At 36.7% G+C, this 13,817-nt stretch overlaps 1 protein-coding gene across 45 annotated transcripts in view; it reads right to left on the reverse strand.

Annotated features, from left to right (window-relative positions):
- Positions 1-13,817, reverse strand: part of CLASP2 (cytoplasmic linker associated protein 2) — a 144,452-nt gene that overhangs the window by 42,978 nt on the left and 87,657 nt on the right. For 16 of the 45 annotated variants that reach the window (XM_058423270.1, XM_058423245.1, XM_058423233.1 and 13 more), the window contains 6 exons: positions 13,468-13,635; positions 10,862-10,914; positions 9,552-9,722; positions 6,317-6,340; positions 3,526-3,543; positions 1,452-1,553 (listed from right to left, as the gene is read on the reverse strand). In XM_058423270.1, coding sequence (XP_058279253.1) covers positions 1,452-1,553; positions 3,526-3,543; positions 6,317-6,340; positions 9,552-9,722; positions 10,862-10,914; positions 13,468-13,635 — 536 coding nt within the window. Of the gene's footprint in view, positions 1-1,284; positions 1,312-1,451; positions 1,554-3,525; positions 3,544-6,316; positions 6,341-9,551; positions 9,723-10,861; positions 10,915-13,467; positions 13,636-13,817 lie in introns of all 45 variants that reach the window. The other 29 variants (XM_058423265.1, XM_058423251.1, XM_040078550.2 and 26 more) reach the window with 5 other exon arrangements.

A 13,817-nucleotide genomic window follows, 5' to 3' on the forward strand; every position in this document is an offset into this window, starting at 1 on the left:
CCATCTGCAAAAAGTTTTGCAGAACTTTTGTCCCAGCCAATAACGACTCATTTTCAGGCTCTCATTTCACAAACTCTTCTGGGATTAGAACATTGTCAAAGCTCTCAAGGGAATAACTTCTATTGAATTTTAGTATGCTTCATTTATCTGTTCACATTGTTTGAAAACTTTGTTTCAGAAAACCTGCAAACACTGGATCACGTTTCATCCAACTGTACTTGTTGGGAAACAAAATTATGCAAAAATTGAATGGCAAGTACTCTAACAGGAAAAAAACAGCTACTATCTGCTTTTTTAACTTCTAAAATCATTCTATTTACAACAGATGCAGCCATTGCTATGAAGGCAAATGCTTCTGCCATTAAACACATTATTAAAGGGTTTTATTTAAAAAAGTGGCTATGATTAGTGATAGCAAAACAGCTACACTGAAAATTTCAAGCCTGGTAAAATTTACTGGTTTAGAACATTAGATCTGAAAACTTATACAAATGGAAAGTTAATTTTTATTTTATTGTGTATTTGTCTTCCTTTCACTAATTTAGTTGCATTTCACTTAATTGGAAAAAGATAAGAATCTGAAAATGCTACAGAGCTTAGTCAGAAAATGCCTGTTGGAGACATCAGATGTGTGGACGAATTGCTGTAGGTCAGCCAGTGCCAAAGTGTGTGAGGTAATTAGGTCTTTTTAATTAATGACTGAGTGCTTGGCTAGATTTAAAACGTCACATCTGCTTTGGTTACTAAACACACACAGAAAATTACTGTGGATTAGCTGACACACATTAAATTGCTTGGTTTAGCCCTTTGACTCAGCACAAGCTAAGGAACTGATTGTAAAGTGAGAGGTTAGTATTTTTCCTTCAAGAGAAGAAGAGTTAAATAAAGGTAAGAGCTGTAATACAAAAAAAAAAAGGAGTTTATATCCAAGAGCTACAGCAGTACCTAGCTTAAAGTGAAAGTGGGTATTTCTGGCTAAAATAAAACTTTTTTAAAAATGAAGAACTAGGTCTCGCAGTAACAATGGGTACACCATTCAGCCTATCCACTCTACTACTAGTCCATGTTTACTGGCCTTTCATGTTGGGGAAGTCAGAAAAGGGGGGAAAAGAATGTTGAGAAGTTATAATTGAAGACAGAATTTAAGGATAGATTTCACTTCCTGTTACATTATCTAATTTAATTGGCAAACTAAGATCTAACCTAGTATTTTGTCCGGAGAAAAACAACATGAACCAGAAAAGCATGCAAATACCACTGACCCAAAACACTGAAAAAAAATACCTTCATTTTGGTCTGGCGATGATGAACCTAAGGCACAGAACAACAACTCAGTATGTAGCTTTTTTTTTTTTTTTTAATTAACTTTGACTGTAGCCATTGGTCAATGAATATATGCTTAAGCATTTGGCCTCTTTATCAGGTATAACTGGTAAACAGAAAATACATACGCTGAGATTGTGACACCACTTTGGTTCTACTCCGTCCTCTGGAATCTGTTTTAGAATTTCCAATACCAACAGCAGGGGTCGAGAGCTTTGATCGTATACGACCTAGGAAAGAAAAATGGCATTAAAACAGTTTTTCACAGTCAGGTAGGAAGCAGAGCATCAGTGGTATTTACTAGTATTTTCTTAAGTTTCTGCATATAAAAGAAGTGCAATGAAACTCAATTGGTGACAATTTGCTTGGGATAATTAGTAGAAATTTGAACACCTTGAGGAATTTAATACCTGAGGAAGCAAAATACTTCTCTTCTGATGCTACATGTTTCAGCAAACAATTTGCACATTACACCTTCAAAACCCTGGACTGACTAGCTAGTACTTCCTTCCAACATATATATGTTGATTACATAAAAAAAAGGGGAAGTTCACTCAATGCAGTGCAATGCAAACAATAATGTTGGTGTATCAGGTACAGTCTTCTCATGATTATTTGAACTTGTAATTCTACTTTTGCTGTCATAAAACTACGGAATAGGATTCTGAGCTCTCTTCCTAATTCACTCCTCCTTTTTATAGAAATTTAAATACTAGCTATTTTATTACTGGAGGTTCTACTGCTTTCCTGGCCCTGGTCATACAAACATCTACACGATTTCCCAAACCTTCTAGATCATTTTGCAAACACTAAACACATTAAAGTCCCTCTCATGACAACACGATATAAAGAAATACTACTCTCCCCAACAGATAGAAAAGCTGAGTAAGAGACAAATTAAACTAAGTATTTACAAATGAAACAAGAAATTTGCTTTTCTCTAGAATGCTAAAATGACAAATTCTCTAGGGTTTGGTCAAACCTTTCTGCATTGTGGGCCATGTTCCTCATAACATCCAGCTTATACAAAGAAATCACAAGAGAAAGGAAGACCAGCTGTCTGAATTATAGCTAACTGAAAGATCATTCATAAAAGAAAATAGTGGTGTTGTATACTACATATACTTTGTATACTTTCCTAAGTCAACCTCTCAAACAACAGAAAAATGAAATCAAAACCAAACTCCTGCTAACCATAATTCTTCTAAATTGCAAGAATGAAAGCCACAAAGTCTGTATGGGGTGGATCTAGCTCAACAAGCTAAACACTTTAAAGCACAGTAGAATTAAAATATTTTCTAGACATGCTGAGTCAATATTTGACCTAAAAGAATTAGGTACACAGACTGGTATATAGTTCTAGCCTCTTTAGGCTTTCCACGGCAGAATTTGGAGACCAACCAAGTTAATATTATTCATCCAAGTAGAGGGAATAGCCATAGATGACAGTCTATAAGAAGAGAATCAGGATAAAGGAGATTATTCACTAAACTATTAGAAACCAATAGGCTTAGCAAGAATGGTTAAATTAATTAGTCCAAGCTCTACTAGTTATCCCCGTGCAATGGCAATGTTTTCCCACTGAGTGCTGTGAGACTGCAAGGCATGTAACTGCATCCAAAATTTGGCCCAAAACCGAGGAACACAGAGTGCCACTATTTCAATACTACGTTAAAATATCACCTGGAACCTGTTTCAGTTTTATCAATGTAAAATAAACCAGTTTGTGTCTGTGAGTTAAATGAACTGTTAACTCATTTGGAATCTCTACATCCATTCACTAATGGCAGGTTTAAATGTTAATAACAGATTGAAAATTAGCTTCCAAGTCTCACAGAGGTGAGTAATAGTAGCACCTGCTTCCCAGAGCATGAACGCATTTGATGAAATATTCTGTGACAAGATTTGCTTTAAAAAATAAACCTGAAATTATAAAGCCCCTGTTTTTCACGGTAGAAATTTTAAGCAATGATACTTAAGACTGCAGATGAGTAATTGAGAATTAAAATAAAAGCAAAATAATTTTAAAAACAGTACATGACAACCAAGTATTAGATGCAAAAGCTGTTAGCCCATAAGCCCGTATCTGTTATGAACCTCCAAAAGCCAGAGAAACACCAAGTTCTACTTTTAAAGCTTCATTTGTATCAATGAAAATATGAAGCTGAAAATATTAGCTAGTCTAACAAAGTAGTTTCTTACCATCTTCAGAAGCTGTTCCTAAACAGAAAAAATAATAAAATACATGATATTCCAAACAATACTGTATCTTTCAAATTTCTTTTTGAGATTAATCTTGGGAATCTTGACAAATTTTATCAAGTCAAGAGAGCTAAAGCTTTTATGTTACAACTCCATAACTTCAGTAAAATTATCAAGAAAATATCCATACTACACTGATAGTGATTTACAAGGACACAATGCACAATCGCTGCCTTCCAAAACACAAAAAGTTCAATAGAAAAAATTACATCTATGACATCAGTCAACAAAATAACACATAGAGATCAAAACAGTCACTAAAAATACTGCAATGCAAGCTCTTCTGAAAATATGAAACATACTGTTATACATAACCTCAGAGAAAAACACAAAGACAATGTTTCCCACACTGGACAGTGATAATTTGATAGGAACTGCCAGCAAGGAGGATTTCTCTGCATTAATCCTGTGATTACTCTGAAGATATACATGCACAAGATCAAGTCTTGCTCAGAGACATGGAAGGAATATGAGCTTGCCGAAATCAGATCACACTTGGACAAATATGCTAAGCTTAACAAGGTTTGATTTTTTAACATGAGAGTCAGACAAGCCTTTGTCCTATCAGTACCTAGGAACTGATGGGATGCTGAATCATCAGCAGTCCTTCCTCTAAGTTCCTTTGAAACAGATCTTATTATGGAATAAAATACATACTAGTAATGATAAAAATGTTAAGTGCCCCTAAAAAGAAAATCAAAGGGCACTTACATTTTTATTTTTGCTCTCTACCATTTCTGCATTGCAACAGAACTACAGTGATGAAAACGTCTGTTAGTGTCTTTGGCTAGCCTGAACTTAAGTCAGATTTGCTGGGAAGGTTTTCTCATGTTACAGTACCTTCACAGAACTATTTTTAAAAACCACCTCTAAAAAGCTAATTTCAATGCTTCTTCACAAAAAGATCAGTTACAGTAATATGTATGTAGGAGTGCCTCAAAGTTTTCCAGATCAAATTTGCCTGTTTGCAAAAACTCAAAACCAAACAAAAAACCAAAACCCCCAAACCCTGAGCTACCCTTCCAAATCCAATAGTCTGGCAGAGCTGGATCCTGGAAGGCAGATTCTATGCAGCCCCTATGGCAGGCTAACAGACAGCTGCTCCTAGAAGGGGTGGTTCTGTTTCCTCTCAGCCTTGTGCTACCATCTGGTCTGGATGGCTAAAGGCTCACTGGCAGCTCCAAAAGCTAAATAATGGAATATCGGTCACTTTTATTATGAAATCAGTTTTATGAAGTTTGTTCAACTACAGTAATCAATAATGGAAAATCACAAGGTGCTAACAAAAGAAGAGATAAAAAATATGTGGATAAGGTTACTGGGAAAAGGAAAATTATTAGTTCCCCCTGGTGGTGGTTAGATCAGAACAGCTGTATTATACAACTACAGCTGGACAGCTAAGTTGTTTTCACTCCATCTTGCAGATCATATCTAGAGATAGCCTCTAGAACAAAACCCCGCTCTGTTACTCTGATCAGTTCTATAGCCCTTCCCTTGCTGGTTTTAAGCAGCAATGTGCAATATATAATTAGCTCTGAGTTCTGGTCAGAACAAAAGAAAAAGCCTACCTAGCCCTAAGAACCTTCATTTCTGGTGACAATGTCCAAAGCTCAAGATTTGCTATAAATAACAGCTATAAATAAAGCCTACTATAGGTAGCCTAAGGAAATGTAACATGGAAATAAGCAATACAAACTCTACCAACCTGTACAAACACTCCTCATTTTATTAAACTAGCCTTGACATCTTCAGTGCTCAAAATCAGCTCCAATTCTTTCAAGAAGGATCTGTGTTTTCAAACTATTCAGGATTCTCGTTTAGAGATCTACCTCTTTTCGTTTCTATGAGATATATTTGCTTCCAATAAACTATTCATTCTTCCAAACATGCACAGTTAATAAATATGTGACACAAAATATTAAGTAAGCAGCAAACTTGTTAAGTGCTTGTTAAGTCCTCCCAAGCAATATATTAGAACTACAATCACCAAGCAGGTGGCTGGGACTGTCACTTTATTATATGTGAAGCATTATTTGCACACAGCTGAAACAGACAATTGCTATGAGAAGCTTGATGTTCAACTGCTTTGCAGTCCCTCCAAGTGATTGTAACAGAGTGAATTAAGAAAAACCAAGTGCCAAAACTTAGGTGGAATACTTGATAGCCTATTTTAACAGGCAGGTCTTCTTCACAAATGATTCTTTAATAGAATTACATTGTACTACAGGATTTACAGGCTCTTAAAATTATGTAGCAAGGCTAGAATTTGACAGAGATTTTTTTGGTTTTTGCCTTTTTTTTATACTTATGTGGTCAAGCATCTTCTGCTCTACCACTGCTGTTCTGCTAAGTCAAAAAAATTGACTTTACATGTAAAACTATGTAATAAACTGGAACTAGATTAATTTTAAAAGCATGTATTTAACTAGTTAAAATCAGGCTGTAACAATTACAAAACTGCTCTGTAATTAAGAGAGCTGCTTTTAAAAAAGAGGGGTAATATCAGATATCTGATAAAGTTTCTGCTGTTGATACAGATCAAACATTCACAAAACTGACAAATACAGCAATAACACATATAATAAAAGGCATCAAGATTACACAGGAGTTAATGGAAACAGCACAGTACTTTGTTAACGAACAGACATATATTAAACATTAATACTTTTACATAAAAGACACTTTATTAGATATTTAATAGAATTAGAGGACAGACTAAATAATTTCTTACCATCCATCTTGTCAGAAGTATCCTCTTTGTTGAAAAAGCAGGCAAAGAAACATGGAAAACTTAGTGTGTTAGAATAAAGGTGTTCACAACAGAGTCATAAAACATTAATTGAGGAAAATACATTAATATTAAATACAGCAGACATGTTTATCTAATTAATGCATGTATAAACTACCTTAAGCAAAGTTGGTTTTGCACAGTGCAAGGTACAAAATTACAAAACAGGGTATAAACAGCCTGCACAGGGATACTGATTCTGTATTTCCCAGATTTGAGAAAACCCTTACAGTAAAGCATTTATAAATGGTTTCATTCTTGGTGTGAACAGTTACTGAAGCATCAGTACATATTTATATCGTTACTGAACCACATATTTATATTTCTTATGATATTTGCTTCTGAGCATGAAGCCCCACCTGGGATAAGGGACAGGAGTGAAAAAATAGCACAATTAAGACAGAGGACAAATGAGAGAAAGTTTCACTCTGGTTTAAAAGTATTAATTATTTACCAGTTCAGCTGGAAGGTAGTGCATAAATATTCTGACAGTAACAATCAAAATTAAAATATTTAGCACGAGACATACACAATTACAGCTCAAGCCTCCTGAAGAAGGACATTAACACTTAAGGATGCCAAAGATAGTGAACATTTAAAATAACTAGAGAGTATCCTCCTGCTTCTAGAATAGTCTTTTAATAAACCATAAATAAGCAAGAGTTCTTCTATTAATAATGAAAAGGAAAGAGATGGCTGAACACAATTATGGATTACTACGCTTATAAGCTTCTGGTCTTCTGAGGTTTTAAATTTGGTAGCTGCGTAAGCAAAAGGTGGATGTTCTTCTGCAAGCCAGGCAGAAAATAAATTCAAGGTCTAGGAGACAATGTCCTTTATTTTGGTACTGACTACAACACCTAAAGGAAGTAGAAAGCATTATGGAAATAAAATAACATTGCCTAGGCTTTTTTGGACCATGGTCAGCTTTAGCTTGATAGTTCTGTCATTTAACTTTCCATATTTGGGCTACTATAAATAAGTCCCTTAAAATGAACAGAGGAAAGAACTTTACTAATTAGCCCATTTTCTGAAACAAGGCACTTGCTTGGATTTGCACTCCATTTTAAGGTTACCATTTGAAAACGAAGAGTAAACAATATTTTGAAGCCAATCCACAACAATCAACAGTCATACTGTCTATGTGGTACGTATCATTCAAATTACCTCAACACAGTAAAAAACTGTTAGGAGACTGAGCCAAGATCAGTCAAGCAGTACTGCTTTAATGTGACTGCAAACAAACCTTGCTCTCCTTGACTACCACTGCCCTTTCACTGCCTGCACTAGGATTTGACTTTTACAGCGCTTTGCCAGTATTACATTATTTTGCTATTTTTAAAATGACCATCACACTGTTCTGCACACATGACTGCATCTGCTAGCAAGGTAAAGCTTTCCAGCAACTCAAATCCTTCAAACGAATAGGACCTAGACTTACTGCTTATTATTCCTCTCCCCCATCCTCACTTGTCCAATCAATAAATTACAAAGAGAATAAGCTATTTCTGTTACTTTCCTGTATAAATCTACCACCTGTTTACTTCACTGGAAACCTCTGTGCCCTTCTCAACCCTTGCTTAAAAAATTCTTCCCATGAATCAGATATTGCTTAAAATGTTCTAAAAGCAAACTAATACTCCAGTCAAGAGCTAATTTTCTGTGGATGTCTTAAGACAATATAGTCCCTTCATTTGAGCAGCATAAAGGAGACATTAACAGAGCAGGATCTCTTTGCTTTCCATTTGACTTTTCCCTCTGTCACCATGCTCTGTGCCACTTTTACTTCTCTGAATGTCAGCTTTGTCTGAGGTTCAAAATACGTTTTGTTGCACATCAAAACACACCAGGCAATACTCTGATCTTGGAAAATAATCATCTCTCATATTTCAGGCTTTTAGGCACTAAGTTAGGAGGAACTGACAGTTCCAGAATTATAGAACGGTTTGAGATGGAAGGGACCTTAAAGATCACCAAGTTCCAACCCCCTTACTGCAGGCAGGAACACCTTCCACTGGAGTGGTTTGCTCCAAGCCTGATTCAGCCTACTGTTGAACACTGTCACGGACGTGGCACCCACAGTTTCCCTGGGGAACCACCCGTGCATCCCCTCCACCAAGCAGCCTCTTGTCGGTGTCCACCTGCGACCCAGCAGGTTCTGCTGCCCCCTGTGTGGGCACCAGAGGGAGCCCACATCCCAAACTGCTATTCCATGGACCAAGGATTCCTTTTAAAGTCGAGATTACTCACTCTTTAAATTAACACTAAAATCAATGCTGGTCACAGCATTTCAAGCGGGCCTTGATGACAAAAGGAATCAAATAATTTTAGACAGCTTTTCACTTAGATTTTGATTTAAAAAAGCACGACCAAACTTTCGCAAACCACAGCCTACATGTATGCCAACATCCACCCAAACACAATGCAAACCAGAAGAACTGTATAGTTTTGTGAACCCTGAACCTCTCTTTCCTCACTGTTATCCCTACAGCATGGAAAAGCTAAAAATTTAGAACAAAAACTTGTTCCAAGTCCTTTACCATTGCCACTTAGTGGCTGTTCGAGCACATACACCACCACCACCACTATCAAATACTTTTCTCCACTCTTGCCATTTGTAGCACTTCCTGTGTCTAACAGCAAGTGTCAATGGAGGCTGTCCGCTAGGTAAAACATACATATAGTTCCATCAATGCCCTTAGAAAGAAATTATGAACTCAATGTAGTAAGTTATTCTCTATTTCATGAAGAAGTCACTTCTTACTGCCAGGATTATCTCTTTAGCACTCTTGTAAAATACCTGAAGAGCAAGCTGAGAAAAATGGAAAATCAAGAGCTCTTACACTCATTTCCCTGTTGCTTTTACAAACGAAAAAAAGGCATGATCACCACGTGCTGTTAAGTAACGCTCCTTCCAACACTTAATATTAATTCTAGATTAAGACATTCAAAGAGCATAGTATGGATACACTCTTTGCATTTGTCCTCCTAGCACAGGAGAAATAAAGCATCTAGGGAAGTTTGCGACTTACTTCAGAACACCTGCTCTTTACCACACTCCAGGTGTGGCTACTAACAACGATGACTGCTTTTCAAACACAGGAGTACTGCACAGTTAACATTTTGATCAAGAAAATCACAGAAACCTCTCAGAGCAGTGCAGAGGTGCTTCCCTCACCTAGGGAGGCGTAGGAGCCCGGCGGCAGCCCGGCTGCTGAGAGGCGCCCAGCCCCAGCTGTCTGTCCAGCAGCGTGGCGCGCCTTCGCGCCTGCGGCAGCGTTCACGTCGATGTCACTGCGAGACCTCTGCAGGGTGCCCGGGCTTGGGACGCCCTTGCTGCTGCCTGAAACTGACAGAAAAGGGAGGGGAAAAAAAACAAGAAAGGAGTTGATATTGAATAAAATGAATGATATTTAAAAGGTTAACATCTTCTCTACCTCAGCATGCTTGCAAGAAAGCATGAAAAACTAGATAAAAAAGCTTAAATTAGTATTAAACCAAGAATTACTGAGATTAAAAAGCAAGCTAGACGCGGTCTTCCCATGAACTGTGTTCAATGGACAGTTTGTTTTACAGTAGTATTTATCTTCATTCAGCACGAAATTTTAGCATTATTAATGCAAACTGTCTGTTCCCACCCTAGCACAAATGACATAATTCTGAACCTTTGTGTGATTTATTACATTATTGAATGATTCACAAATGTAAGAAAATTAAAATCCTTCCTTGAGACAGTGAAGGAAGAAAACATTTCCACACTTCAGCTAAGGTAAAACCACGGAGAGGTGAGCTGAATGTGTACTCTGAAATACTTTAGGGTCTAATATTTCACTTCCTATTATTTACTGAATTTTATCTATTCGCTTAATTTTAGGTTTTCTAAACCTTGTTTTAGGTCTTCTAAACTTGACTCCCCTGATCAGTTTCACTATCCACTCCTAACTACAGTCCATTTGTAAAAAGCAGCTCAGTGATTTACTCTCAAAGAGTTTCTAAGACATTATGGGAAAAGACACTGAAGTTATTAAATTCCGAAGACTAAACACATAATTAAACTTTTTGAATTACAAATATGTTATTTGGCTGTTGTTTTTTATTTATTTATTTAGAAAGAGCAACAGCTACATGGGAACAGATGAAAGAGACAGTGAGTTTTTAATTTCCAATTGCCATATGCCTAATCATGAACAGACCAAAGAACAGTGTTTTGTCTCTTTGAGAGTGACTGTTCCATGACAAAACTCCAGGACAGATGATCAATTAATACTGAATTATATCTTGTTCTTGAAACAACTGAAACTACGTAAAACGTGAAGTGAGCGTGAGGCAATCTCAGCTCCAGGTACAGTTTGTAGTAACACATACCATTATTTATCTTGGAAAGAGGGTAAAAGCTGATACAGTCAAATTTTAGGCTGCATTTAGAACTTTTAATTCAAAGAACATGAAGAATTAACTACATACTGCACTACATTACTACCACCTTACCTCTGCCTGCAAGACTTGCTGGGCTGGCTGCAGACCATTTAGACAGAGGCCGACTGAAAAAAGCCAAGAGATCCAGTAAGTCTCATGTAGCAGATGCAAAACTCAAAAATAAAAGAGAGGAAAAAAAGCCCATTTCTGTTCTTTTCTCCCCTTCAACCTTCTCAGCATATTTTATAGAAAAATACTTGAATTAGAGAATGATACAAAACCCAGTATTATCTTATCCTTTATATTTTATACAATTACATCTTTATCACAAAGCACTAATCCTTCAGCTACCAGGCACACATTGCTAACAAAGTTCAGGCATTCCACACCTGGTCACAGAAACATTTACGGTGGTCAGTACGAGGTTCTAACCACAGGGCTGATCTTCTAAATCAGCCATCAAAGAGGAAGAGTGGGAGCTACCCAAAAAGCTTTATTTGTGGAAGTCATAATAATGAAGTGGTGCCTGCAGTAACAAGAAAAACAGGTGTCCAAGTCATAAGCCTCCTCCACTCCCACATGTCTCAAGAATTAAGTAATAAATTAAAAAAGGAAATGTTGCTGCTTCCAAGTAGCTAGACTCCATGTCCCCTGTTGGAATGTAGAGGCTCCCGTAACTCATAAAAGGAGAAAAATTCTATGTCTTTTCCTCTATGTTTTGTCATTTCCTTTTCACTGCAAAAACGAGTAGCTAGTGAAGCACAATCTTTCAGTCTTGTCAAGTTTAATTGTAATCCTTTGGCCTGGTTTGGAAGGGTAAAATGCAGTCAGAGAGACCAGGGAAAATAAAAAGTCTGGTAGAAGAAAACACAATAGCAAATTCGTTGGTTGAGTATCTGACAGGGAAAGTTTGTATTTGATGAAACAGTTGAGTACTTCATCAATAGTCAAATTACAAACCAAGTCAGTGTCTCAGCTTTAGTAAAAATAATTCCTCTAATTTTAAACCTAAAAGCAGAGAGAAAAGAGATGCCTCATACTGTGTATTTACCCCAGTTATTAGCTCAAGCGTTCAGCAGTAATATAGAGGTCTGCACCATTACCTAAATCCTCACAGAAGAGCATCTGTTTGCAGCTTATTCTGAATAAACCTGGTTTTCTGACATGACTAACTACTATTTTGAAGGAACTTTGCCTCAAATAAGGTTAGGAGGCTGAAGTAGAGCTCCTGGGTGCATCCTGACCTTAAAACTGGCTCCAAACAGAAGTCCCAGACAACCGCCACAACCTATTGCAATGGACATTTTATGCAAGCAGTTTCATACAGGTAGGCAGAAATCACCACATTTCTCTCTCATTTCTCCATCTTCTCTAAAAGAATTTTGAATTAATGATCTGTATGAGATGTAAGTTCAGATGGTCAAAAGTCACAGAGGATCAGACTTTTAGGAAAATCATACCCATATTTCATAATTTAGCCTATACAGGGGGAATTCAGCATCTATACTAAAAGCCAGAAATAAAAGTTTGGGTAACAGAGTAAAAGCAATCCATCTGAATCCAAAGTTAGTAATAAATCAACTAAAATTTCATGAATTTCCAGTATCATCATTTCTTCTGTTCATTTCATATTTTACCCCTCACTTTCTGTACTGTAGTACTTGCACATCTTGCAATATGGGAAGCAACATTTGAAGATTTAAGAGTATTTTAAGATTCTAATTTCCCTGTAATTTAGTTTTTAGCAGTATATTAACAGCAACTCATTAACAGCACTTTTATTTTCATATGGGGAACACAGATAAATTTAAACAAGAATATTTAATCTTTGAATAAACATTTATGGAAAATTAAGTGCTGGCAATGGTTTGCATCACAGACAATTATTTTTTAAACAATTTTTTATAATTACAATATCATAGGAAAAATAAGGTAAACCTTGCTTTCAAGTCAAAAGTGAGCAGACAAGCTCTCTGGTTTTGGCAATGAATATCTGAAATATTAAAAGGTTGAAATACTTTGAGGAAGTTTTCTAGCATTTAAAGGCAAAAATCACCACATACTATTACTTCACATTTCTGCTGAAAAGCCAGTAGATTTCTTTTGCTACTGTTACCTAAGAAAACTTTAATTTATTCAGCTCAAGATTCTCTGTGAGTTTTAATATATCACTGACTGCAGCTCAGACCCACCCTGTAGTAACTGGCAGAACTGCAAGAAACTGCTAATATATATTCAGTACTGTGGAGACAGGGAGAAAAAACCCAAACCAATCTCCACTCTGAATGAATCTCGTTGTTGATGTTCCTTTTTCATGCTTGCCAGTGAGAAGAGATGATAAAGGAACAACACCATTACAGCTTTCCTAGATCTATTTGGAACCTCAGAATGCTGGACATCAATATGAACCTTGAAGATGCTGTGGTGTTTATATCAGCTGTTAAGGAATGAATGTATGAATACAGTGTGCCAAAATCCAGTTAAAGACTGCCTGGACTTTTCACCTTGCTCGGGTAACGCTGTCATATAGCAAAACACCATAGAAGAAATTTTTATTACAAAAATTAGAAGTCACAAAATAAAACTGCAGCTTTTCTGTATTCAAGAGGAATCTGGATAATCTGCTTCTGAGAAACTGCATTTGTTTCTTGGCTCAGAAACAGTTAAGTGGCCCTTACTTGAGGCTCTCCTGCGAGCTAGAGGATGACCTGTCTGACTGAGGAAGAGATGCTATACTGCCAGAATTCTTCAAGTAGGTCTGAAGGCTTCTTTGATAGGGTGGCTCCAGAGAATTGTACAGAGTCTCAGCTTCACTAGGAAAGTGATTTCTAAGACCCAGATAAGCCCTGCAAAAAAGAATAACCACATGTAAATACTGAGTATTTTCTTTAAAGGTGGAGTCAGGAAGTAAAGATTACAGAATGAACCATGGATGGGAGTGAAAGGAACAGAGTATGTGAAACACACAACAATGCTCATCAAGTCATGAAAGAAACCAGCTACACTGACTGAATTAATCTTTTCAAAA

Source organism: Hirundo rustica, chromosome 1, assembly GCF_015227805.2.
Source record: "Hirundo rustica isolate bHirRus1 chromosome 1, bHirRus1.pri.v3, whole genome shotgun sequence".
Lineage (NCBI taxonomy): Eukaryota > Metazoa > Chordata > Aves > Passeriformes > Hirundinidae > Hirundo > Hirundo rustica.